The sequence below is a fragment of the Hypanus sabinus genome, chromosome 6 (assembly GCF_030144855.1).
Source record: "Hypanus sabinus isolate sHypSab1 chromosome 6, sHypSab1.hap1, whole genome shotgun sequence".
Taxonomy (NCBI): Eukaryota; Metazoa; Chordata; class Chondrichthyes; order Myliobatiformes; family Dasyatidae; genus Hypanus; species Hypanus sabinus.
The window spans coordinates 4830996-4858571 of record NC_082711.1 but is presented as its reverse complement, the minus strand read 5'-3'; the positions used below and the strand labels follow the sequence as shown (position 1 = coordinate 4858571).

The window sequence follows — 27576 nt, the reverse complement described above, 5'->3', positions numbered from 1 at the left end:
GTGCGTGTGTAGTCTGAGTATCAGTGCATGTTTCTGTGCAGTCTGGGTTTCAGTGTGCGTGTGTAGTCTGGGTGTCAGTGTGTGTGCCTGTGTAGTCTGGGTTTCAGTGTGTGTTTCTGTGCAGTCTGGGTTTCAGTGTGCGTGTGTAGTCTGGGTTTCAGTGTGTGTGTCTGTGTAGTCTGAGTATCAGTGTATGTTTCTGTGCAGTCTGGGTTTCAGTGTGTGTGTCTGTGTAGTCTGAGTATCAGTGCATGTTTCTGTGCAGTCTGGGTTTCAGTGTGCGTGTGTAGTCTGGGTTTCAGTGTGTGTCTGTGTAGTCTGAGTATCAGTGCATGTTTCTGTGCAGTCTGTGTTTCAGTGTGTGTGTGTGTGTAGTCTGGGTATCAGTGTGTGTGTGTGTAGTCTGGGTTTCAGTGTGTGTGTCTGTGTAGTCTGAGTATCAGTGCATGTTTCTGTGCAGTCTGGGTTTCAGTGTGTGTGTGTGTAGTCTGGGTATCAGTGTGTTTCTGTGTAGTCTGGGTTTCAGTGTGTGTGTCTGTGTAGTCTGAGTATCAGTGCATGTTTCTGTGCAGTCTGGGTTTCAGTGTGTGTGTGTGTAGTCTGGGTATCAGTGTGTGTGTGTGTAGTCTGGGTATCAGTGTATGTTTCTGTGCAGTCTGGGTTTCAGTGTGTGTGTCTGTGTAGTCTGAGTATCAGTGTATGTTTCTGTGCAGTCTGGATTTCAGTGTGTGTGTGTGTAGTCTGGGTCTGGGTATCAGTGCATGTTTCTGTGCAGTCTGGGTTTCAGTGTGTGTGTGTGTAGTCTGGGTCTGGGTATCAGTGCATGTTTCTGTGCAGTCTGGGTTTCAGTGTGCGTGTGTAATCTGAGTATCAGTGCATGTTTCTGTGCAGTCTGGGTTTCAGTGTGCGTGTGTAGTCTGGGTTTCAGTGTGTGTGTGTGTAGTCTGGGTCTGTGTATCAGTGCATGTTTCTGTGCAGTCTGGGTTTCAGTGTGCGTGTGTAGTCTGGGTTTCAGTGTGTGTGTCTGTGTAGTCTGGGTGTCAGTGTGTGTGTCTGTGTAGTCTGAGTATCAGTGCATGTTTCTGTGCAGTCTGGGTTTCAGTGTGCGTGTGTAGTCTGGGTGTCAGTGTGTGTGTCTGTGTAGTCTGCGTATCAGTGTATGTTTCTGTGCAGTCTGGATTTCAGTGTGTGTGTGTGTAGTCTGGGTGTCAGTGTATGTTTCTGTGTAGTCTGGGTCACAGTGTGTGTGTCTGTGTAGTCTGGGTTTCAGTGTGCGTGTGTAGTCTGAGTATCAGTGCATGTTTCTGTGCAGTTTGGGTTTCAGTGTGCGTGTGTAGTCTGAGTATCAGTGCATGTTTCTGTGCAGTCTGGGTTTCAGTGTGCGTGTGTAGTCTGGGTGTCAGTGTGTGTGTCTGTGTAGTCTGAGTATCAGTGTATGTTTCTGTGCAGTCTGGATTTCAGTGTGTGTGTGTGTAGTCTGGGTCTGGGTATCAGTGTATGTTTCTGTGCAGTCTGGGTTTCAGTGTGCGTGTGTAGTCTGGGTTTCAGTGTGTGCATTTGTGTAGTCTGGGTTTCAGTGTGTGTGTCTGTGTAATCTGGGTTTCAGTGTGTGTGTGTCTGTGTAGTCTGGGTTTCAGTGTGTGTGTCTGTGTAGTCTGAGTATCAGTGCATGTTTCTGTGCAGTCTGGGTTTCAGTGTGTGTGTGTGTAGTCTGGGTATCAGTGTGTGTGTGTGTAGTCTGGGTTTCAGTGTGTGTGTCTGTGTAGTCTGAGTATCAGTGTATGTTTCTGTGTAGTCTGGGTTTCAGTGTGTGTGTCTGTGTAGTCTGAGTATCAGTGCATGTTTCTGTGCAGTCTGGGTTTCAGTGTGTGTGTGTGTAGTCTGGGTATCAGTGTGTGTGTGTGTAGTCTGGGTATCAGTGTATGTTTCTGTGCAGTCTGGGTTTCAGTGTGTGTGTCTGTGTAGTCTGAGTATCAGTGTATGTTTCTGTGCAGTCTGGATTTCAGTGTGTGTGTGTGTAGTCTGGGTCTGGGTATCAGTGCATGTTTCTGTGCAGTCTGGGTTTCAGTGTGTGTGTGTGTAGTCTGGGTCTGGGTATCAGTGCATGTTTCTGTGCAGTCTGGGTTTCAGTGTGCGTGTGTAGTCTGAGTATCAGTGCATGTTTCTGTGCAGTCTGGGTTTCAGTGTGCGTGTGTAGTCTGGGTTTCAGTGTGTGTGTGTGTAGTCTGGGTCTGTGTATCAGTGCATGTTTCTGTGCAGTCTGGGTTTCAGTGTGCGTGTGTAGTCTGAGTATCAGTGCATGTTTCTGTGCAGTCTGGGTTTCAGTGTGCGTGTGTAGTCTGGGTTTCAGTGTGTGTGTCTGTGTAGTCTGGGTGTCAGTGTGTGTGTCTGTGTAGTCTGAGTATCAGTGCATGTTTCTGTGCAGTCTGGGTTTCAGTGTGCGTGTGTAGTCTCGGTGTCAGTGTGTGTGTCTGTGTAGTCTGCGTATCAGTGTATGTTTCTGTGCAGTGTGGATTTCAGTGTGTGTGTGTGTAGTCTGGGTGTCAGTGTATGTTTCTGTGTAGTCTGGGTGTCAGTGTGTGTGTCTGTGTAGTCTGGGTTTCAGTGTGCGTGTGTAGTCTGAGTATCAGTGCATGTTTCTGTGCAGTCTGGGTTTCAGTGTGCGTGTGTAGTCTGAGTATCAGTGCATGTTTCTGTGCAGTCTGGGTTTCAGTGTGCGTGTGTAGTCTGGGTGTCAGTGTGTGTGTCTGTGTAGTCTGAGTATCAGTGTATGTTTCTGTGCAGTCTGGATTTCAGTTTGTGTTTGTGTAGTCTGGGTCTGGGTATCAGTGTATGTTTCTGTGCAGTCTGGGTTTCAGTGTGCGTGTGTAGTCTGGGTTTCAGTGTGCGTGTGTAGTCTGGGTGTCAGTGTGTGTGTCTGTGTAGTCTGGTTTTCAGTGTGTGTGTGTCTGTGTAGTCTGGGTTTCAGTGTGTGTGTGTGTGTGTGTGTGTGTGTGTGTGTGTAGTCTGGGTTTCAGTGTGTGCATTTGTGTAGTCTGGGTTTCAGTGTGTGTGTCTGTGTAATCTGGGTTTCAGTGTGCGTGTGTAGTCTGGGTTTCAGTGTGTGTGTCTGTGTAGTCTAGGTATCAGTGTATGTTTCTGTGTAGTCTGGGTTTCAGTGTGCATGTGTAGTCTGGGTATAAGTGTATGTTTCTGTGCAGTCTGGGTTTCAGTGTGTGTGTGTAGTCTGGGTTTCAGTGTGTGTGTGTAGTCTGGGTTTCAGTGTGTGTGTGTCTGTGTAGTCTGGGTTTCTGTGTGTGTGTGTGTCGTCTGGGTTTCAGTGTGTGTATCTGTGTAGTCTGGGTTTCAGTGCGTGTGTATCTGTGTAGTCTGGGTTTCAGTGTGTGTATCTGTGTATCTGTGTAGTCTCGGTTTCAGTATGTGTGTAGTCTGGGTTTCAGTGTGTGTGTAGTCTGGGTTTCAGTGTGTGTGTATCTGTAATTGACTGTACATGTACATGTATTTGCATGTTTTGTGAGAATGTAATATAGCATTCCGCTAATGGCATTGTTTACCATACTGCCCCAAGTAAATTTGTAGATTACACAAAATTTGTGCTGTTGTGGCAGTGAGGAGTATTGTAGTCAGCTGATGAATGATATCACTCTGTGGTTACCTGGGTTGAGCAATGGCAGATGCAATCTTTTGCTGATCAGCCTGATGTGAGATACTTTGGGAGGACTATCACGGATAGGACGCTCATGAATAGCCTGTCCCTTGGGAGTATTGGGGAACTAAGGTCTTTAGTGTACAAGGCAACACAGAAAATGCTGGAGGAAATCACAGGTCAAGCATCATCTCTGGAAATGAATAAATAGGCGATATTATAAGACCCTGAATAGGACTGGAAAGAAAGAAGGAAGAAGCCAGAATAAGAAGGTTGGGGAGGGGGAAGGAGGTTTAACTTGATGGTAATAGATAAAGCCAGCTGGATGGGGAGGGGGATGAGGTCATAAACGGGAAAAGATCAAGGGCTGGAGAAGAGGGAATCTGGGAGGAGAGGACAGTGGACCATGGGAGAACGGGAAGGAGGAGGGTCCCCGGGCAGCAGAGATAGGCAAGTGAGGAGAAGAGAAGTGGTAAGAAGGGAGCCAGATTGGAGAATGGAAGAAGAGGGAAGGGTGGGGTTAGAGAAATGCATATTCATGTCAGCAGCTTGGAGGCTAGCTAGATGGAATAGAAGATGTTGCTCCTCCAAACTGAGAATGGCCTCATCCTGGCAGTAGAGGAGGCCATGTCTGACATGTAAGAACTGAAGTGGGGATTGGAATTAAAAATGGAATTAAAATTAAAGCCATTAAGCTTCTGAACTCCCTGCCGCATTGTATTCAAAGTGTCACTGGTTAATCTATTATACCTTACAATATTTAATATTAGAGCATAGAAGTCTACAGCACATTACAGGCCCTTTGGCCCTCAATGTTGTGTCGACCATGTAACCTCCTCTAGAAACTGCTGAGAATTCCCCCACCTCTATTTTCCTAAGCTCCATATACCTATCTAAGAGGCTCTTAAAAGACCCTGTTGTATCTGCCTCTACCACCAACACCACCGGCAGCCCATTCCACGAACTCACCACTCTCTGAGTGAAAAACTGACATCCCCCTTGTACCTACTTCCCAGCACCTTAACTATGCCCTCTTGTGTTAGCCATTTCAGTCCTGGGAAAAAGCCTCTGACTACCCACACGATCAATGCCTCTCATCATCTTATACACCTCTGTCAGGTCACCTCTCACCTGCCGTCGCTCCAAGGAGAAAATGCCAAGTTCTCTCAACCTGTCTTCATAAGGCAAGCTCTCCAATCCAGGCAACATCCTTGTAAATCTCCTCTGCACCCTTTCTATGGCTTCCACATCCCTCCTGTAGTGAGGTGACCAGAAATGAACACAGTACTCCACGTGGGGTCTGACCAGGGTCCGATATATTAATGGACTTTAGTTTGTTATTTATGTGTGATCCATCTGTAGATTTTATCCTTACCTTCATAAGTTATCGTGTGTAATGTGTGTCTTGTGCTTTACACCGTGGTTCAGAGAAATGTTGTCTCGTTCTGAATAGGTTATATAAGTATATAATTAAATGACAATAAACTTGACTTGACTGTAATAGCGGTACACTAACCACCATATTACCGTGCCAGCCCAAATGCAAGGTAAGACAATAGCAGAATGCAGAATAAAGTCTTAAATTACAGAGAGAGTGCAGTGCAGCTAGTCAATAAAGTGCAATGTCATATCGAGGTCAAGAGGTCGATAGAATTCTTTAACCAATTGTTCTTTACTTCCGGTTAGGTAGCATGCCAGGATTTCATCGATCCTCAGTTGGATAATCCGGTTCCAATATCAAAGACTGCTGCAGAATCTCTGTCACCCGCAGATCTCCGGCGTCTGGGCCAAGCCCACTCATTCAAGCACAGGTAGGAACAGTTGAATCTTCACTGCTGCATGGTTGATCAGGTCAGGTCTTTATACCTTGGAAAGTAGGAGAATGACCTTATAGAGATTTATAAAATAGTGAGACGCATAGAGAAGCAGTCCTTTCCCCAGGGTAGAGGAGTCCAAACCTGGTGGTGGGGGTATATTTATGGTGAGAAGGGGAAGTTCTAAAAGGGGCATTAACAGTGGACCAATTGATTCGAAGACAGAGAGAGGGAGAGCTTCGCACAGGTTGGGGAGAAGAATTTAAAAGAGGAACGATTTGCGGGCTTGGCGCATTAGAATAGTGGGTATGACTGCGCGGCTGGTGTTCTGTTCTGAGTGTCAGATGTGCTAGGGAACCAGGTGCATCAAGCTGTAGCTCCTTAGAGACAGTGCTAGGGAACTGGAGCTGCAGCTCGATGACCTTCGGCTTGTTAGAGAGAGTGAGGAGGTGATAGAAAGGAGCTACAGGCAGGTAGTCACCCCGGGACCGCAGGAGACGGGTAAGTGGGTGACTGTCAGGAGAAGGAAAGGAGGTCGTCAGGTAGTGGAGAGCACCCCAATGGCTTTCCCCCTTAATAATAAATACTCCATTTTGAGCGCCTTTGGGGGGTATGACTTACCTTGGGGAAGCAACAGTGGCCATGCCCCGGCACTGAGTCTGGCCCTGTGACCCAGAAGGGTAGGGAACGGAAGAGGAGAGCAGTGGTAATAACGGATTCTATAGTTAGGGGGACAGATTCTGTGATTCTGTGGATGTGTAAAAGAAACATGGATGGTAGTTTGCCTCCCAGGTGCCAAGGTTCGTGATGTTTCTGAATATGTCCACAATAATCTGAAATGGAAGGGTGAGCAGCCAGAGGTCATGGTACATATTGGTACCAATGACATAGGTAGAGAAAGGGAGGAGGTCCTGAAGACAGACTACAGGGAATTAGGAAGGAAGCTGAGAATCAGGACCTCAAAGGTAGGAATCTCGGGATTACTGCCTGTGCCACGTGACAGTATGGGAATAAAATGAGGTGGAAGATAAATGCGTGGCTGAAGGACTGGAGCAGGGGGCAAAGATTCAGATTTTTGGATCATTGGGACCTCTTCTGGGGCAGGAGTGTCCTGTACAAAAAGGATGGGTTGCACTTGAATTCAAGGGGGACCAAAATCCTGGCAGGGAGGTTTCCTAATGCTATTGGGGAGGGTTTAAACTAAATTTGCAGGTAGGGGGGAACCAATGTGAAGAGGCAGGGGATGGGGAGGTTGGAGCGCAAGTAGAAACAGCTTGTAGGGAGTTTGTGAGGAAGGATAGGCAGACGTTAGCGCAAAGATGCACTCAGCCTGATGGTTTGAGAGGTGTATATTTTAATGAAAGAAGTATCATAAATTTAGATTAACTTAAGAGTGTGTATCAATACGTGGAACTGTGAAGTTGTGGCCATTAGAGAGACTTGGATGCCTCAGGAGCAGGAATTCCTGCTGAGTGTGCCAGACCTTAGATGTTTAAAAAAAACAGAGAGAGAGGCGAAAGAGGTGGGGCTTGGCATTGCTAATCAGTGTTAAATGTCACGGCTACAGAAAAGGCGGAAGTCATGGAGGGATTGTCTACTGAGTCAGTGTCAGTGGAAGTCAGAAACAGGAAAGGGGCAATAACTCTATTTTTTATAGACCACGCAATAGTAACAAGGATATCAAGGTGCAGATAGGGAGGCAGATTCTGGAATTGTGCAATAATAATAGGGTTGTTGTTATGGGAGATTTTAACTTTTCTAATATTGATTGGTGTCTCCTTAGTGCAAGGGGTTTAGATGGGGTGGAGTTTGTTAGCTGTGTTCAGGAAGGTTTCCTGATGCAAAATAGTAGATAAACCAACTAGAGGAGAGACTGTACTTGATCCGGTATTGGGAAATGAACCTGATCATGTGTCAGATCTCGGTGGGAGAGTATTTTGGAGGTAATGGCCACAACTCTATCTCCTTCACCATAGTGCTGGAGATGGACAGAATCAGATAATTTAGGAAATTATTTAATTGGAGTAAGGGGAAATATGAAGCTATCAGGCAGGAACTTGGGAACATAAATTGGGAGCAGATGTTCTCAGGGAAATGCACGGCAGAAATGTGACTAATGTTCAGGGAACATCTGCATGGCGTTCTGCATAGGTATGTTCCATTGAGACAGGGAAAGGATGGGAGGGTAAAAGAACCTTGGTGTACAAAGGATGAAGAAAATCTATTAAGAAGAAAAGAAAAGCTTATGGAAGTTTCAAGAAACTTCAAGAAACATTCAAGAATGTTAGAGCTCTAGAAAATTACAAGTTGCTAGGAGAGCCAGAAGGAGCCATGAGAAGGCCTTGGTGAGCAGGATTAAGGAAAACCCCAAGGCATTCTACAAGTATGTGAAGAACAAGAGGATGAGCTGTGTGAGAATAGGACTAAGATGATGAGAGGCATTGATCATGTGGATAGTCGGAGACTTTTCCCCAGGGCTGAAATGGTTGCCACAAGAGAACACAGGTTTAAGGTGCTTGGGAGTAGGTACAGAGGAGATGTCAGGGGTAAGTTTTTTATGTAGAGAGTGGTGAGTGTGTGGAATGGGCTGCCGGCAATGGTGATGGAGGTGGATACGATAGGGTCTTTTCAGAGACTCCTGGATAGGTACATGGAGCTTAGAAAAATAGAGGGCTATGGGTAATCTTAGGTAATTTCTAAAGTATGTACGTGTTTGGCACAGCATTGGGGGCCAAAGGGCCTGTATTGTGCTGTAGGTTTTCTACGTTTCTACTGTGTTTAGTACTGGTCACCTCACTACAGGAAGGATGTGGATACTACAGAGAGAGTGCAGAGGAGATTTACAAGGATGTTGCCTGGATTGGAGGGCGTACCTTATGAGAATAGTTTGAGTGAACTTGGCCTTTTCTCCTTGGAGTGCCGGAGGAAGAGAGGCGACCTGACAGAGGTGCATAAGATGATGAGGAGCAGAGGCATTTTCCCCAGGGCTGAAATGGCTAACACAAGGGGGCATAGTTTTAAGGTGCTTGTAAGTAGGTATAGGGGTAAGTTTTTTTACGCAGAGAGTGGTGAGTGTGTGGAATGGGCTGTTGGCAGCGGTGGTGAAAACAGATACAATTGGGTCTTTTAAGAGCCTCTTAGGTAGGTACATGGAGCTTAGAAAAATAGAAGGCTCTGCAGTAAGGAAATTCTAGGCAGCTTCTAGATTAGGTTACATGGTCGGCACAACATTGTGGGCTGAAGGGCCTGTAATGTGCTGTAAGTTTCTTTGTTCTGTGGGACCTGAAGGGCAGCTTTTTGGGTGCGTCATCGCTGATAAACTGGACTCTGAAAACTCACACTTGTTCCTTAAATATACTTCATTTGCTTGTGCACGAGAACAGCCTGGCCCTCACCACCACGCTCCTTTGAATTCTGAACAGAGAATTAACTAGCAGTTACAATATTGACCATTTGGTAAACTGTGGGTATGTTTGAGTTGTTTACTTGCAAGATCAATTACCATGCAAAATACCAGTGTTAAAAGTCAATAGACACTACAGGTATTTTGAAGTTAGTAAAGTAATTGTCCCTTAGTTGGTGTGTCTGTGTGGTGAACTACATATACCTGTCTGGACACACCCCCTGCTGAATGCTCCTGTGGCTCCTCCCACAGACCCCGGTATAAAGGCGATTGAGGCCTGAGCCCTGCCCTCAGTCTCCAGGATGTAGTATGGTGGTCAACCACTGCTTGTTCCTTCTTCCAGTCAATAAAAGCTGATATCTCGCCTTTACGTCTCAGAGAGAGTTATTGATGGTGCATCAGTCTGCCTTGAATCTTTCTTATCTTGTCATCATCTTGTTTTTCTTAAGGCCACCACCCTACTGGGGCATAGGCTGCCAAAAGCAGCTCGCCAGAATTCCTCTCTCCTGGGCCGATGGAAAGTTAATCGGCACTATGGCCTCTGCTTTCACCACATGACTATATACATTTTCTTGGCGAAGATCCTTCCTTTTCCAGGGATGAAGTCCTTGGAGGTTCTGCAGCTCTGAGTTGTTAAGGGTATGGTTGCCACCCCATACCCAGCCCTTCCCCTTTCACAGCCGGGCTTGGGACCATCCACGGCGGAGTTCTTATCTTGTCTCCATATGTGAAATGGCTCTGGGTCCCTGCTGTGCTCTTCAAAGACCCCTCTTACCTGGGCTGACTGCACTCTATCTGCTTAACCCTTGCCTTGCCACAACTTCTGCAAGTGTGTGGAATGAGCTACCAGAGGATCTGGTTGGGCCAGGTACAATCGGTACATGGGGCATGGCTGTTAGTGTAATGCCTTCCACTGTCAGAAGCCAGGGTTCAACTCCTGCCACTGTCTGTGAGGAGTTTGTACATTCTCCCCATGATTGCATGGGTTTTCTCCAGGTGCTCTGGTTTCCTCCCACAGTCCAAAGACATACAGGTTAGTGGGTTAATTGGTCGCATTGGTGCAATTGGGCAGTGTGAGCTTGTTTGGCCAGAAGGGCCTGTTACTGTGCTGTATCTCGAGATAAAAAAAATATAAAATAGTGTCATTTAAAAAGTAATGGTGGAGTGATGTTTTGGTGGGATGGAAGACCATAAGACATAGGAGGAGAATTAGGCCACTTGGCCCATCGAGTCTGCTTCACTATTCTATCATTACTGATCCTTTTTTTCCTCCTCAGTCCCAGTTAAGAACCTATCAATCTCTTCCTTAAATACACCCAATGACCTGGCCTCCACAGTTGCCTGTGGCAACAAATTCCACAGATTCACCACCCTCTGGCTAAAAAGATTTCTTGGCATCTCTGTTTCGAGAGGGAACCCCTCTATCCTGAGGCTGTTCCCTCTTGTCCTAGACTCTCCCAACATGGGAAACATCCTTTCCCCATCTACTGTCTAGACCTTTCAACATTCGAAAGGTTTCATTGAGATCCTCCCTCATTCTTCTGAATTCCTGCAAGTACAGACCCAGAGTCATCAAACATTTCTTGTATGATAACCCTTTCATCCTTGTTAACCTCCTCTGTGCTGAAATTGGGACTAGCTGGGTGGGTATTGTGGTTGGCATGGATTGGATGGGCGGAAAGGCTTGTGTCTGTGGCTCTATGGTACAGTAATCCTGTTCTTGGAATAGTACACACTGTCCTCCCCCTGCCCCTTCCCCCATCCTCTAACCCTTTCCTATTCATGAGCTGCCAATGTTCAAAGTTCAAAGTAAATTTATTATCTCAGTACATACACGTCACCATATACAACCCTGGGATTCATTTTCTTGCAGGCATCCATAGTAAAAAGAAAGAAACACAATAAAATCAATGAAAAACCACGTACAACAAAGATGGACAAGCATCCAAAGTGCAAAAGACAACAAAAAGGAAAGAAAATAATAATAATAATAATAATAATAATAATAATAAGAAGAAGAAGAAGAAGAAGAAGAAGCAAAAAAACTATCCAGAACATGAGATGAAGAGTTCCTGAAAGTGAGTCCAGTTCAGAGGGAACAGTTCAGTCTTGGGTGAGTGAAGTTATCCCCTCTGGTTCAAGAGCCTGATGGTTGAGGAGTAATAACAGTTCCTGAACCTGGTGGTGAGGGTCCTGAGGCTCCTGTACCTCCTTCCTGATGACAGTATTGAGAAGAGAGCTTGATCTGGGTGGTGGGACCTACCTCCATTTGGTTCCATTTACCACACACCCTTCCATGATATGCGATCATAGAGTTGACTGGTTAAAGATTACTTTTATTTGTCACATGTGCACTTAAATGTTGAAACTTAGTGACATTTGAATCAATTTCCAACACAGTCCAGTGATTTGTTGGGGGCAGCCTACAAGTGTCACCGTCAAATTGAATGTAAAAACTACAAAAAATAGTGGATACAGCCCAGCCCATCACAGGTAAAGCCCCTCCCCCCAACCATTGAGAACATGTACACAGTGCGCTGTGACAGAAGAGCAGCATTCGTATCAACGATCCCACCACCCAGGTCATGCTCTCATTTTGTCGCTGCCATCAGGAAGCAGGTACAGGAGCCTCAGGACTCACACCGACAGGTTCAGGAACAGTTATTACCCCCTCAACCATCAGGCTCTTAAACCAGAGGGGATAACTTCACTCGGCCCCATCACTAAACTATTCCCACAACCTATGGATTCACTTTCAAGAACTCTTCATCTCTGTATTTCTTGCTTAGTTATTAACTATTATTATTTATTTATTTTTGTACTTGCACAGTTTGTTGTCTTTTGCACACTGGTTGTTTGTCCTGTTGTGTGTGGTCTTTCATTGGATCTGCTGTTACTTTGTATTTACTTTGAATGTCAGCAAGAAAATAAATCTCGAGGTTCTATATGGTGACATATGAGTACATTGAAAATAAATTTACTTTCAACTTTGAACATAACATGCCCATGTGTTACTAATTGTAACTTAATATGGGAGGAAACCCACATAATCATGAGGAGAACGTACAAACTCCTTACGGACAGCGGTGGGAAATGAAACCCAGATCGGTGTTTGCTGGCTGCAGTAAAGCATCACACTGCCATACCACTCATTGTTAACAACCTCGGTCTAACCCAGAGGACCAAGTCTGTGACCAGTCAGAAATATCCATCACACCATCTGGGATCCGCCCAATCAAAATGATCTAAAGTACTGGGTCTTCTCCTTGAAGCGACTCCTTCCCTCAGGGTGCTGCTTTTTCAGGTTCATGGACGATTAAACAAAATGGAGGCTGTGTGGGAGGGAAGAGTTAGATTGATCTTGGAGCAGGTGAAAAGGTTGGTACAACATCATGGGCCGAAGGGCCTGTACTGTGTTGTAGAGTTCCACGTTGTATGTTCTATTTCTCACACATACATTTCAAGATTCAAGATAGAACATAGAATAGTACAGTACATTACAGGCCCTTCGGCCCACAATGTTGTGCTGACCCTCAAACCCGGCCTCACATATAACCCCCCACCTTAAATTCCTCCATATACCTGCCCAGTAATCTCTTAAACTTCACTAGTGTGTCTGCCTCCACCGCTGACTCAGGTAGTGCATTCCACGCACCAACCACTCTCTGAGTAAAAAACCTTCCTTTAATATCCCCCTTGAACTTCCCTCCACTTACCTGAAAGCCATGTCCTCTTGTACTGAGCAGTGGTGCCCTGGGGAAGAGGCACTGGCTGTCCACTCTGTCTATTCCTCTTAATATCTTGTACACCTCTATCATGTCTCCTCTCAACCTCCTTCTCTTCAAAGAGTAAAGCCCTAGCTCCCTTAATCTCTGATCATAATCCATACTCTCTAAACCAGACAACATCCTGGTAAATCTCCTCTGTACCCTTTCCAATGCTTCCACACCCTTCCTATAGTGAGGTGACCAGAACTGGACACAGTACTCCAAGTGTGGCCTAACTAGAGTTTTATAGAGCTGCATCATTACATCGCGTCTCTTAAACTCTATCCCACGACTTATGAAAGCTAACACTCCATAAGCTTTCTTAACTACCCTATCTACCTGTGAGGCAACTTTCAGGGAACTGTGGACATGTACCCCCAGATCCCTCTGCTCCTCCACACTACCAAGTATCCTGCCATTTACTGTGTACTGCCTTGGAGTTTGTCCCTCCAAAGTGTACCACCTCACACTTCTCTGGGTTGAACTCCATCTGCCACTTCTCCGCCCACTTCTGTATCCTATCAATGTCTCTCTGCAATCTTCGACAATCCTCTACACTATCTACAACACCACCAACCTTTATGTCATCTGCAAACTTGCCAACCCACCCTTCTACTCCCACATCCAGGTCGTTAATAAAAATCACAAGAAGTAGAGGTCCCAGAACAGATCCTTGTGGGACACCACTAGTCACAACCCTCCAATCTGAATGTACTCCCTCCACCACGACCCTCTGCCTTCTGCAGGTAAGCCAATTCTGAATCCACCTGGCCAAACTTCCCTGGATCCCATGCCTTCTGACTTTATGAATAAACCTACCATGTGGAACCTTGTCAAATGCTTTACTAAAATCCATGTAGATTACATCCACTGCACTACCCTCATCTATATGCCTGGTCACCTCCTCAAAGAACTCTATCAGGCTTGTTAGACACGATCTGCCCTTTACAAAGCCATGCTGACTGTCCCTGATCAGACCATGATTCTCTAAATGCCCATAGATACTATCTCTAAGAATCTTTTCCAACAGCTTTCCCACCACAGACGTAAGGCTCACTGGTCTATAATTACCTGGACTATTCCTGCTACCTTTTTTGAACAAGGGGACAACATTCACCTCCCTCCAATGCTCTGGTACCATTCCTGTGGACAATGAGGACATAAAGATCCTAGCCAGAGGCTCAGCAATCTCTTCCCTCGCCTCATGGAGCAGCCTGGGGAATATTCCGTCAGGACCTGGGGACTTATCCATCCTAATGTATTTTAACAACTCCAACACCTCCTCTCCCTTAATTACAACATGCTCCAGAACATCAACCTCACTCATATTGTCCTCATCATCATCTAGTTCCCTCTCATTGGGTGAATACCGAAGAGAAGTATTCATTGAGAACCTCGCTCACTTCCACAGCCTCCAGGCACATCTTCCCACTTTTATCTCTAATCGGTCATACCTTTACTCCTGTCATCCTTTTATTCTTCACATAATTGAAGAATGCCTTTGGGTTTTCCTTTACCCTACTCGCCAAGGCCTTCTCATGCTGTCTTCTTGCTATTCTCAGCCCCTTCTTAAGCTCCTTTCTTGCTACCTTATATTCCTCAATAGACCCATCTGATCCCTGCTTCCTAAACCTCATGTATGCTGCCTTCTTCCACTTGACTAGATTTTCCACTTCACTTGTCACCCATGGTTCCTTCACCCTACCATTCTTTATCTTCCTCACCGGGACAAATTTATCCCTAACATCCTGCAAAAGATCCTTAAACATCGACCACATGTCCATAGTACATTTCCCTGCAAAAAAGTCATCCCAATTCACACCCGCAAGTTCCAGCCTTATAACCTCATAATTTGCCCTTCCCCAATTAAAAATTTTCCTGTCCTCTGTGATTCTGTCCTTTTCCATGATAATTTTAATGGCCAGGGAGCGGTGATCACTGTCCCCCAGATGCTCACCCACTGACAGATCTGTGACCTGACCCGGTTCGTTACCTAATACTAGATCTAGTATGACATTCCCCCTAGTCAGCCTGTCAACATACATAGAAACATAGAAAATAGGTGCAGGAGTAGGCCATTTGGCCCTTCGAGCCTGCAACGCCATTCAGTATGATCATGGCTGATCATCCAGCTCAGAACCCTGTACCTGCTTTCTCTCCACACCCCCAATCCCTTTAGCCACAAGGGCCATATTTAACTTCCTCTTAAATGTAGCCAATGAACCGGCCTCAACTGTTTCCTGGTCGGAGAATTCCACAGATTCACCACTCTCTGTGTGAAGAAGTTTTTCCTCATCTCGGTCCTAAAAGGCTTCCCTTTCATCCTTAAACTGTGACCCCTCGTTCTGGACTTCCCCAACATCGGAAACAATCTTCCTGCATCTAGCCTGTCCAATCCCTTTAGAATTTTATACGTTTCAATAAGATCCCCCCTCAAATATCTAAATTCCAATGAGTATAAGCCTAGTCGATCCAGTCTTTCTTCATATGAAAGTCCTGCCATCCCAGGAATCAATCTGGTGAACCTTCTCTGTACTCCCTCTATGGCAAGAATGTCTTTCCTCAGATTAGGGGACCAAAACTGCACACAATATACTAGGTGCAGTCTCACCAAGGCCTTGTACAACTGCAGTAGAACCTCCCTGCTCCTGTACTCAAATCCTTTTGCTATGAATGCCAACATACCATTTGCCTTTTTCACCGCCTGCTGTACCTGCATGCCCACCTTCAATGACTGGTGTACAATGACACCCAGGTCTCGTTGCATCTCCCCTTTTCCTAATCGGCCACCGTTCAGATAATAATCTGTTTTCCTGTTCTTGCAACCAAAGTGGATAACCTCACATTTATCCACATTAAATTGCATCTGCCATGAATTTGCCCACTCACCTAACCTATCCAAGTCACCCTGCATCCTCTTAGCATCCTCCTCCCTCACAGCTAACACCGCCGCCCAGCTTTGTGTCATCTGCAAACTTGGAGATGCTGCATTTAATTCCCTCGTCTAAATCATTAATATATATTGTAAACAACTGGGGTCCCAGCACTGAGCCTTGCAGTACCCCACTAGTCACTGCCTGCCATTCTGAAAAGGTCTCATTTACTCCCACTCTTTGCTTCCTGTCTGCCAACCAATCTTCTATCCACATCAATACCATACCCCCAATACCGTGTGCTTTAAGTTTGCACACTAATCTTCTGTGTGGGATCTTGTCAAAAGCCTTTTGAAAATCTAAATATACCACATCCACTGGCTCTCCCCTATCCACTCTACTAGTTACATCTTCAAAAAATTCTATAAGATTTGTTAGACATGATTTTCCTTTCACAAGTCCATGCTGACTTTGTCCGATGATTTCACCTCTTTCCAAATGTGCTGTTATCACATCTTTGATAACCGACTCTAGCATTTTCCCCACCACCGATGTCAGACTAACCGGTCTATAATTCCCCAGTTTCTCTCACCCTCCTTTTTTAAGAAGTGGGGTTACATTGGCCACCCACCAATCCTCAGGAACTAATCCAAAATCTGAGGAGTTTTGAAAAATTATCACTAATGCATCCGCTATTTCTTGGGCTACTTCCTTAAGCACTCTGGGATGCAGACCATCTGGCCCTGGGGATTTATTTGTCTTTAATCCCTTCAATTTATCTAACACCACTTCCCTACTAACATGTATTTCCCTCAGTTCCTCCATCTCACTAGACCCTCGGTCCCTTACTATTTCAGGAAGATTATTTATGTCCTCCTTAGTGAAGACAGAAGCAAAGTAGTTATTCAATTGGTCTGCCATGTCTTTGTTCCCTATGATCAATTCACCTATTTTTGACTGTAAAGGACCTACATTTGTCTTGACCTATCTTTTTCTTTTCACGTATCTATAAAAGCTTTTACAGTCAGTTTTTATGTATCCAGCCAGCTTTCTCTCATAATCTTTTTTCCCTTTCCTAGTTAAGCCCTTTGTCCTCCTCTGCTGGACTCTGAATTTCTCCCAGTCCTCAGTTGTGCCACTTTTTTTGCTAATTTATATGTTTCTTCTTTGGACTTGATACTATCCCTAATTTCCCTTGTCAGCCACGGGTGCACTACCTTCCCTGGTTTATTCTTTTGCCAAACTGGGATGAACAATTGTTGTAGTTCATCCATGCAATCTTTAAATGCTTGCCGTTGCATATCCACTGTCAACCCTTTAAGTATCATTTGCCAGTCTATCTTAGCTAATTCATGTCTCATACCTTCAAAGTTACCCTTTAAGTTCAGAACCTTTGTTTCTGAATTAATTATGTCACCCTCCATCTTAATGAAGAATTCCACCATATTATGGTCACTCTTACCCAAGGGGCCTCGCACGACAAGACTGCTAACTAACCCGTCCTCATTGCTCAATACCTAGTCTAGAATGGCCTGCTCTCTAGTTTGGGTATTGAGCAATGAGGAAGGGTTAGTTAGCAATCTTGTTAGCAATACTGTGACAGGAATCCATCCTGGACACTCTTAACAAACTCTGCCCCATCTAAAGCCTTGGAACTAAACAAATGCCAATCAATATTAGGGAAGTTAAAGTCACCCATGATAACAACCCTGTTATTTTTGCACCTTTCCAAAATCTGCCTCCCAATCTGCTCCTCTGTATCTCTGCTGCTACCAGGGGGCCTATAGAACACCCCCAGTGGAGTAACTGCTCCCTTCCTGTTCCTGACTTCTACCCATACTGACTCAAAAGAGGATCCTGCTACATTACTCACCCTTTCTGCAGCTGTAATAGTATCCCTGACTAGTAATGCCACCCCTCCTCCCCTTTTTACCCCCTCTCTATCTCTTTTAAAGCACTGAAATCCAGGAATATTGAGAATCCATTCCTGCCCTGGTGCCAGCCAAGTCTCCGTAATGGCCACTACATCATAATTCCCTGTATGTATCCAAGCTCTCAGTTCATCACCTTTGTTCCTGATGCTTCTTGCATTGAAGTACACACACTTTAGCCCTTCTTCCTTACTACCTTTACGCCCTTTATTCTGCTTCTTTTTCATCAAAGCCTCTCTACACGTTACATCTGGCTTTACTCCATGCACTTCTTTCACTGCTCTATTGCTCTGGGTCCCACCCCCCTTGCAAATTAGTTTAAACCCTCCCGAACCATGCTAGCAAACCTACCTGCAAGGATATTGCTCCCCCTCGAGTTCAGGTGCAACCCATCCAATCTGTACAGGTCCCACCTTCCCCAGAAGAGATCCCAATGATCCAAAAATCTAAAACCCTGCGCCCTGCACCAACTCCTCAGCTACGCATTTAACTGCCATCTCCTCCAATTCTTACCATCACTATCACGTAGCACTGGCAGCAATCCTGAGAACGCCACCCTTGAGGTCCTGTTCTTCAGCCTTCTGCCTAGTTCCCGAAACTCACACTTCAGGACCTCATCCCTCTTTCCGCCAATGTCATTGGTACCAACATGTATCACAACTTCTGGTTGCTTTCCCTCTCATACCAGGATGTCATGCACCTGGTCAGAGACATCCCGGACCCTGGCACCCGGGAGGCAACAAACCATGCAGGTTTCCTTCTCACGTCCACAAAATCTCCTGTCTGCTCCCCTGACTATAGAGTCTCCGGTGACGACAGCTCTCCTCTTCTCCGTCCCATCCTTCTGCACCACAGGGTCAGACTCAGTACCAGAGGCCCTGCCACCGTGGCTCACACCTGGTCAGTCGTCCTCACCAACAGCATCCAGGACGGTAAACCTATTATTCAGGGGAATGGCTACAGGGGTGCTCTGCACTACCTGTCTACTCTCCTTCGCTTTCCCCTCTCTGACTGCCACCCAACGACCTGCTTCCGGCAGCCTAGGTGTGACTACCTCCCTGTAGCTCTCATCTATGACTGCCTCATTCTCCCTTATGAGTTGAAGGTCATCCAGCTGCTGCCCCGGATTCCTTACACGGTCTTCCAGATCGCCCAGCTGCAAGCACTTCTGGCAGATGTGACTCTGTGGGAGAGGGGAGTTCTCCAAAGACTGCCACATCTCACAGGAGAGGCACATCACCGTCTCAGGAGGCATTGTAAAGACTAACTGGGAACAAACTCGTCCTCTGCCACTTATCGTCGAAGCCTCTCGAGTCAAAGCCTCAAATCTGCACTCCTTCACTGGCCCACTCACTCACTGGCCGCCTTCCAAAACCTTATTGTCTTTCTAACTGTACATCAGCTCTGCAGGGCAGAATGAGACAGTGTTTCCCAGGAGCAGTTCAATCACAACATAACAAACACAACACTAAATAATAAACATAACAATAAATAGTAAAACACAACAGCCACACATCAGTTAAAAACAAGTTATAAGTGTCCAGTGCAAGTTAAAAGTGTGCAAAGCAGAGTCAGGTAGAGCAGCTATTTAGCAGTCTGACTGCCTGTGGGAGGAAGCTGTTTAGTAGCCTTGTGGTTTTAGTTTTGATGCTCCAGTAATGTTTTCCTGATGGCAGAAGAACAAACAGTTCATGGAGAAGGTGTGAGGGGTCATAATGATGTACTGTGTCTTCTGGAGGCATCGACTCTGAAAGAGGCCTTGGACAGAAGGTAGGGAGACCCAAATAACCTTCTCTGCTCCCTAACCACCCTCTGCAAGGCTTTTTTGTCGGCAGCACTGCAGCTAGAGTACCAGGTTGTGATGCAAAAGGTCAGCACACTCTCAACCACTCCTCTGTAGAATGTAGTTAAGATGTTAGTGAGGAGTGATGCTTGTTTAAGCTTCCTCAGAAAGTGCAATCTCTGCTGGTCTCGTTTCACAATCCCAGTGGTGTTCCTGGACCAGGTGAGATTGGTGATGGTGATTGGTGACACCATTTGGTGATGGGGTCAAGATGCGTCTGTACCAAAGGCACCACTTCCCTGCAGGTCGCATTTGGGCAAGGCGTATCACCCACTTAGCCTGCCGATCAGGGTGAGGTGAGGCCATGGGAGCAGGTGGTGCATATCACAAGTCCTGGTCATGTGACCACTGACGCCCGGCAGACAATCTCTGAAGAGTATTGATAATGGCTGGGGTCACCACCTTGTAAAGACAATGCCTGGAAGAAGGTGATGGCGAACCACTTCTGTCAAAAAATTTGCATAAACAATCATAGTTGTGAGACCATAATTGCCTATGTCACACGACACGGCATATAGTGATGACGTCACACGACACGGCATATAATGATGACGCCACACGACACGGCATATAATGATGATGTCACACGGCACAGTACATAATGATGACGCCACACAACACGGCGCACAATGATGATGATATTGAAACATGCAGTGAAATGCATTGTTTGCCTTAACAACTAGCACACCCAAGGATGTGCTGGGGGCAGCCTGCAAGTGCCAGCCAAGCATGCCTACGTTGCTCAGCAGAACACAGGCAACTGGGACCTGAGTTATAGGGAGAGGGTCCTTAGGTTAGGACTTTAGTCCCTGGAGCGTAGGAGAATGAGTGGAGATTTGGTAGAGGTATACAAAATTATGAGGGGTATAGATAGGATAATTGCAAGCAGGCTTTTCCACTGAGGTTGGGCGAGTCTACAACTGGTAGCCATGAGTTAAGGGTGAAAGGTGAAATGTTTAAATGGAGCATGAGGGAAAACTTATTCACTCAGAGAGTGAAGAGTGTGGAATGAGTCACCAGTAGAAGTGGTGGACGCAGGTTTGATTTCAACATTTCAGAAATTTGGATAGGCACATGGATGGCATGGTTTGGTGTAGGTCGATAGGACTGGACAGATTAATGTTTCGGCACAGACTCAATGGGCTGAAGGGCCTGTTTTTGTGCCGTAGTGTTCTGTAACTCCATGACAACAACAGCAACACAAACAATGGTAAAACAAGCCCCTTTCCTTCCTTCCTCCCTCTCAACCACTCACACACACAGACAGACACCTCTGTGTCTCCAGTCTCCATTCCCTGGCCCCAGACTCAGATATTTAATGTCCTGGATGAGGGCCCTGTTTCTAATTTGATATTCTTGTTGATTTCCAGTCAATTACGTACCCAGATCTCAGAAGAAGAGCCAGATGAGGAAACTAAAAGGAAACAGGAGGAACTGAAGGAGGTAAATTCCAGTAACTCTATTACTGGAATATTGCTGGGTCTGTGTAATAGACAGTTGTCAATGGTCTTACCCAGAAGGACATGGTGTCCAAATCAAGCATTGAGTGCAAGGGTTGGGATGTCACATTACAACTAGGTTCCAATTAGGTTCTTGATTAACTAGGTCATCAAAGGGTATGGGAAGAAGGCAGGGGAGTGGGGATGACTGGAAGAATTGGATCAGCCTATAATTGAATAGTGGAGCAGACTTGATGGGCTGAATGGCCTACTTCTGCTCCTATATCTTATGGTCTTATGGTCTTAACTTTGTTGGTGAGATTGCACTTGGAGGATTGTGACAATTCTGGTCATAGGAAGGACTACACGCCTTCTCCAAAGTTTCTTTCCTGTAGCTATCCAGTTGCTCAACAACAGTTACTCAGGTGTAATACCCTAACTGTCCCTGCACAACATCCATTAAATGGTCTTCCCTGCTCTCCATGTACTGTTGATAATTATTGAGTCTGTCCATATGTTCATTATGTGAATGGGAATTAGTTAATAGATTTATTGTGGTCACACGTAGCGTACCAAGGAAGTAAATCACAAACAGGATGCAGAACAAAGTGTTAGAGAGAAAGTGCATTGTGGGTAGACAATGAAGTACAAAGCCATAACAAGGTAGATCATGAGGTCGCGGGTCCATGTTATCATAAGTGGTCTGATTATAGTGGCATCTCAACCTGGCGGTATGTCCTTCTGCCCGAAGGGAGAGTAAGAACATTCAGGGTGGGTGGATTTCCAGCATCTGCAGATTGTCTCTTATTTGTGATTGGACTACTACACTCTGAAGTCTCTTCCAGGGATGCCTACCCTGAAGGAGTTTGCAGCTTCCCTTTGACGGGAGTTCAGTGAGACCTGCTGTGCCTGTGTAACTACATATCAGTTAAGTCAAAGCGCTGGAGATGGCTTTAACTCATGTATTCACATTGCAGCGAGAGAGGAGTCATTGCTCTAAAAGAAATAGATCCATATATATTACACTTCCTTCCCCTTTGGATTGATGTAACAGAAAACTGTATGTGTATAGAACATTCAATTTCCCTTTTACAAACTATTCCAATTAGCAAACACGAGGAAATCTGCAGATGCTGGAAATTCAAACAACACACACACAAAATGCTGGTGGAACACAGCAGGCTAGGCAGCATCTATAGGGAGAAGCGCTGTCGATGTTTTGGGCCGAGACCCTTCGTCAGGACTGATTGAAAGGAGAGATACTAAGAGATTTGAAAGTAGTGGGGGGAGGAGGAAATGCGAAATGATAGGAGAAGACTGGAGGGGGTGGGGTGAAGCTGAGAGCCGGAAACGTGATTGGTGAAAGTGATACAGAGCTGGAGGAGGGAAAGGATCATGAGACTGGAGGCCTCAGGAGAAAGAAAGGGGGAGGGGAGCACCAGAGGGAGATGGAGAACAGGTAGGGTGATGGACAGAGAGAGAGAAAAACAAACATGGACAATGAAGTGGGGCAGTCTAAGAGTCAATGTTCAACTTCTCTAACTTCAGTTAATGCCCCTCCTCCCCTTCTTACCCCATCCCTGACATATTTAGTTGTTAGTTTTTTTGTCTGTCTCTCTACCCATCACCCTGCCTGTTCTCTATCTCCCTCTGGTGCTCCCCTCTCCCCCTTTCTTTCTCCGGGCCTATGATACTGGCTGCTAATCACACCCTCTCTACTCTGGGCCTATGATACTGGCTTCTAATCACACCCTCTCTACTCCGGGCCTATGATACTGGCTTCTAATCACACCCTCTCTACTCCGGGCCTATGATACTGGCTGCTAATCACACCCTCTCTACTCCGGGCCTATGATACTGGCTGCTAATCACACCCTCTCTACTCCAGGCCTATGATACTGGCTGCTAATCACACCCTCTCTACTCCGGGCCTATGATACTGGCTGCTAATCACACCCTCTCTACTCTGGGCCTATGATACTGGCTTCCTTATTCCAGGCCTATGCTGTGCTGGCGGCCAGAGAGCAGGAAATTCTCCTCATCCAACGCGGCCAACTGAAGAGCAAGAAAAACACTTCCCACTCAAAGAAAGTTCTACGGGAAGGTTTCCAGAGATACATGCAGCTGATCTATGGAGAGACCCCTCGGATTGAGGTAATCAGTGTCCTGAGGTCTGTATACCAGCCTCTCTCTCCTTACTGTGGCCCCGACCGGAGAATCCCAAACCCCGAATGGACTGACATGGACCTTTAGACTGCCTGCATCATTGTCCATGTGTCTGCATGCCTGTTGCCACGCCAGTTTTACCTGTACCTCTCTGACCATCTGAGTCAGTCACCTCCACCTCCACCCTTGCCCTCGTCCTCGCCGTACCCTCTGACCTGTGCTCTTTACTTTGAAACAACCTGCTGTCCATCGTAGCATTTTCATTGACTCATTCATTCAGGGAACTGAATTGCGTTTTGCAGGTAACCTAGCCCGTTGTCCTAGGCTAGGTTAACACTCAGCAGGTCAGTCAGCTTGTGTGGAGAGAGATGGAGATTCAGGAGGATTAGATAGATTGTTGAGAAGTGGAGAAGGCGAAGGGTGAAGCTTTCGGAATGTTTAATTGTTTGGCAACAGGCAGCACTTATAGGCAACCCTCTTAGCCTTGAAGCTGGGCCATGGCACAGGCACATTCAGTCAGTCACACTGCAGTGCATAGTGCAAGCATACACCATAGAACATGGGGACTGGGGACAGGCTCTCCAGCCCAAGGTGTTAAATTAGTAATCAAATGGACCAGGTAACTAGTCCCCTCTGCCCATACAACAACATTCCCTCTCATCTTTTTTACAGCCGCCCATTACTCTGTCAGATTTTTAGATGGTCTGAAAACTGTGCAGCTCTTTAATAAAACATTAAATACAGGAAAATTCCAGCTGCGTGGCAACAAAGGCTATGTGAGTGGGAGCGTTTCCGTTCCTGTGCTACACAATGTCTATATCCTTCCATTTTCATCACTTTCATATCCTTAATTAGACATTTCTTTAAAGTTCCTAATGTATCTGTCTCTACCACCACCCCAGGCAGGGCATTCTAGGTACCCACCACTCCATGTAAAATACTTGCCTCCCACATCCCCTTTGAAATTACCCCCTCACCATAAATGAATGCCCTCTGGTATTAGATATTTTGACCCAGGTAAGAAGATACTGTTTGTCTGCTCTAACTCTGTCAAGAAGACAGCTCACTCTCTCCATCCCAAGGGTCAGTTAGGGATGGGCGATAAATGCATGGGCAATTACTCTCACTCCCAAAAATGATTACATTAATAAAAGTAATCACAGCAGTCAGCAGAAACTTACCGTGCCTTGGAACGTTGATGAAGCATCTCAACTCGAAACGTCGACCGCCCATTTCCCTCTATAAATGCTGCCTGACTTGTTAAGCTCCTCCTTGTGTTTTGTGTCTGGTCCCTAGTTTAAGATGATGTTACTGAAGATGGACGACAACTTACTGGCAGTACTTAAAGCAAGAAATGCAACTAATTGTTTTATTAATAGCACTTGTTCTGTAAAAAGATCGTTGTAAATGACCACCGCACACAATGAAGAAGCGAGCAACGCTTTGGCTGCTCCGGACTCTGAGATTTTGCTCCACTGTCTGATGAACTGATCACTCAAGGGGATCAGGACTGTTCTAGATTCAGATTTATTTGTCACACGGACGTTGAAATATATAGTGAAATGCATTAGGACATGGAACAGTACAGCACAGGAACAGGCCCCTTGGCCCACAGTGTTGTGCTGAACATATTAAACTAATGATCAAATGGCCAGCTAAATTAGTCCCTTATGCTTACACAATAACCATATCCCTCCATTTTCCTCTCATTTATGTTCCTATCTAAACATCTCTTAGCAATCCCTGATGTATCTGCCTCTACCATCACCCAGGCAGAGCATTCCAGGTGCCCATCACTCATTGTGTAAAAAAATCCTGCCACGCACGTCTTCTTTGAAATTGCCCCCCTCACCTGAAATACATGCTCTCTGATATTAGACATTTCCACCCTGGGAAAAAGACACTGTCTGTCTACTCTATCTATGCCTCTCACAATCATATAAACTTCGATCAGATCTCCACTTAGACTCCACTGCTCCAAAGCAACCCGAGTTTGTCCAACCACTCATTATAGCCCATATCCTCCCATGGATATGCTGGGGACTTCCCATAACTGCTGCCACACATTCTGGTGTCACACGTTCTGGTGCTTGGTGTTAACTCCCATCCTCAAGGCTGGGAGATGGAGAGAATTTGTCCCATCGGTACAGTCAGGCCCTCCTCTGTTGGTTGAGCTTGAGCATGGATGTTGCATCTTAGCTGTCTACTTACATGCAAGCCAATGCCGACTCCCCCTCTCCACACAGCTGATGAATGGCAGAGACTGAAACAGTTTGGCACCAGTGGCATTGCAGGAGTTACCAGTCAGCGTTGAACTCAACGTAGGACTGCCTTAGGGAATCCAGCTCCAGATTTTTCCCTCAGGGTTTACTCCAGAAGCTTTCCCCATGAGAGGGTATAACTGCAAGGCAATGGAGGTTTGAGATCAGAGTTTCCTTCTCCTAGATGAGCTGCAAACCATGGCTGCCTGAAGTGGCTGGCTCTTAGACACCAGTAACCTGCCTTTTCCTCTTCTCCTGTCAGTAGAAATGGTTCTGCCAGTAGCTGCACTTGGTTGTCAGAAGCTATTTGAGGCAGAGCCATTGTGAGCATTTAATAGGTAGTGGGAGCTTGTCCCCATTACCTCCACCAGCTATGACAACCTTCATAGACCCTCTCATTAATTGTGTGGTTTTAACAGATTCCAGAGCCGGTGATGGATGAGCCAGCAGAACAGCGGCTGGAACAACCGTACAAGTATCTGAACATCAGGAAAGGGTTCTTTCCCACCTTGGCTGTACCCAGACCCTGGGATGAAGTCACAGAGGGTGAGAAAGAGGTGAGTGGATCCTGGACGTTGCACTTTCAGAATCAGACTCAGGTTTAATATCACTGGCGTTTGTTGTGAAATTTATTGTTTTGCTGTAGCATTGCAATACAATACTTAATAATAAAAGAACTATATTACAATAAGAAATGTATATAAAATTAAATTAAGTAAGTAAAGCAAAACAAAACAAAAAGAGAAGGGAAAAATAGTGAGGTACACCAGACACTAGAATACTACAGCACAGTACAGGCCCTTCAGCCCTCAATGTTGTGCCGACCCATATCTTCCTGAAAAAAAGTACTAAACCCACACTACCCTGTAACCCTTTATTTTTCTTTCATCCATGTGCCTGTCCAGGAGGCCCTTAAATACCCCAAATGTTTTAGCCTCCACCACCATCCCTGGCAAGTCATTCCAGGCACTCACAACCCTCTGTGTAAAAAAACCTGTTTCCCCAATGTCTCCCCTAAACTTCCCTCCCTTAATTTTGTACATATGCCCTCTGGTGTTTGCTATTTGTGCCCTGGGAAACAAGTATTGACTATCCACCCTATCTGTGCCTTTCATAATCTTGTAGACCTCTATCAAGTCCCCTCTCATTCTTCTACACTCCAAAGAGAAAAGTCCCAGCTCTGCTAACCTTGCCTCATAAGACTTGTTCTCCAAACCAGGCAACATCCTGGTAAATCTCCTTTGCACCCTCTCCATAGCTTCCACATCCTTCCTGTAATGACGTGACTAGGACTGAACACAACACTCTGAGTGTGGTCTCACCAGAGATTTGTAGAGTTGCAACGTGACCTCTCTACTCTTGAACTCAATCCCCCTGTTAATGAAGCCTAGCATCCCATAGGCCTACTTGACTATTCTATCAACCTGTGCAGTGACCTTGAGGGATGTATGGATTTGAACCCCGAAGTCCCTTTGTTCATCCACACTCTTAAGTAACTGACCATTAATCCTGTACTCAGTCTTCTGGTTTGTCCTTCCAAAATGCATCACCTCACACTTATCCGATTGAACTCGTATCTGACACTTTTCTGCCCAACTCTGCATCCTGTCTATATCCTCTTGTAACCTTCGACAACCTACAGCTCCATCCACAACCACAACTCCTTCAATCTTCGTGTCATCTGCGAAATTACCAACCCATCTTCCACTTCATCATCTGGGTCATTTATAAAAATCACAAAGAGCAGAGGTCCCAGGACAGATCCCTGTGGCCCAGGACAGATCCACTAGTCACTGACCTCCAGGTAGAATACTTTCCTTCCACTACTACCCTCTGCTTTCTTCCTGTAAGCCAATTTTTTATCCAAACAGCCAAGGTTCCACTGATCCCGTGCCTCATGACTTTCTGGATGAGTCTCTCGTGCTGTTCACTGTCCATTTAGGAATCTGATGGTGGAGGGGAAGAAGCTGTTCTTCAGGCTCCTGTACCTCCTTCCTGACAATAGCAATGAGACGAGGGCATGTCCTGGGTGATCGGGGCCCTTTTGTTGCATCACCTTTTGAAGATGTCCAGGATGCTGGGGAGGCTAGCGTCCATGATGGAGATGGCTGAGATTACAACTCTCTGCGGCTTTTTCCGACCCCATGGAGTGGCTCCTCCACACCAGATGGTGATGCAACCAGTGAGAAAGCTGTCTATGGTACATCTAGAAATTTGTGAGTGTCTTTGGTGACGTACCAAAAACTGCTCTAATTCCTGATGCAAGTTCCCATTTTCCGTTCTCTGAGAGACCTGAGGGCTTGGGCAGTCTCCATCCTGGGTCTCAGGAAGAACTCCTGCCTACTGCAGTCAGATCGTCACAGGTCTGAGTCCATCTCTGTGTTGAGTTACAGTGGGTAGACATTGCATAAGACATAATACCCGTCGAGTCTG

The 27576-nt window shown here is 45.9% G+C and overlaps 1 protein-coding gene across 6 annotated transcripts in view; it reads left to right on the top strand.

Annotated features, from left to right (window-relative positions):
* The window catches only part of wdr97 (WD repeat domain 97), a 191535-nt gene that overhangs the window by 114544 nt on the left and 49415 nt on the right, over window positions 1-27576 (top strand). For 5 of the 6 annotated variants that reach the window (XM_059971581.1, XM_059971583.1, XM_059971582.1 and 2 more), the window contains 4 exons: window positions 5333-5457; window positions 20648-20720; window positions 22715-22870; window positions 25563-25700. In XM_059971581.1, coding sequence (XP_059827564.1) covers window positions 5333-5457; window positions 20648-20720; window positions 22715-22870; window positions 25563-25700 — 492 coding nt within the window. The remainder of the gene's footprint in view (window positions 1-5332; window positions 5458-20647; window positions 20721-22714; window positions 22871-25562; window positions 25701-27576) is intronic. The other variant, XM_059971585.1, reaches the window with a different exon arrangement.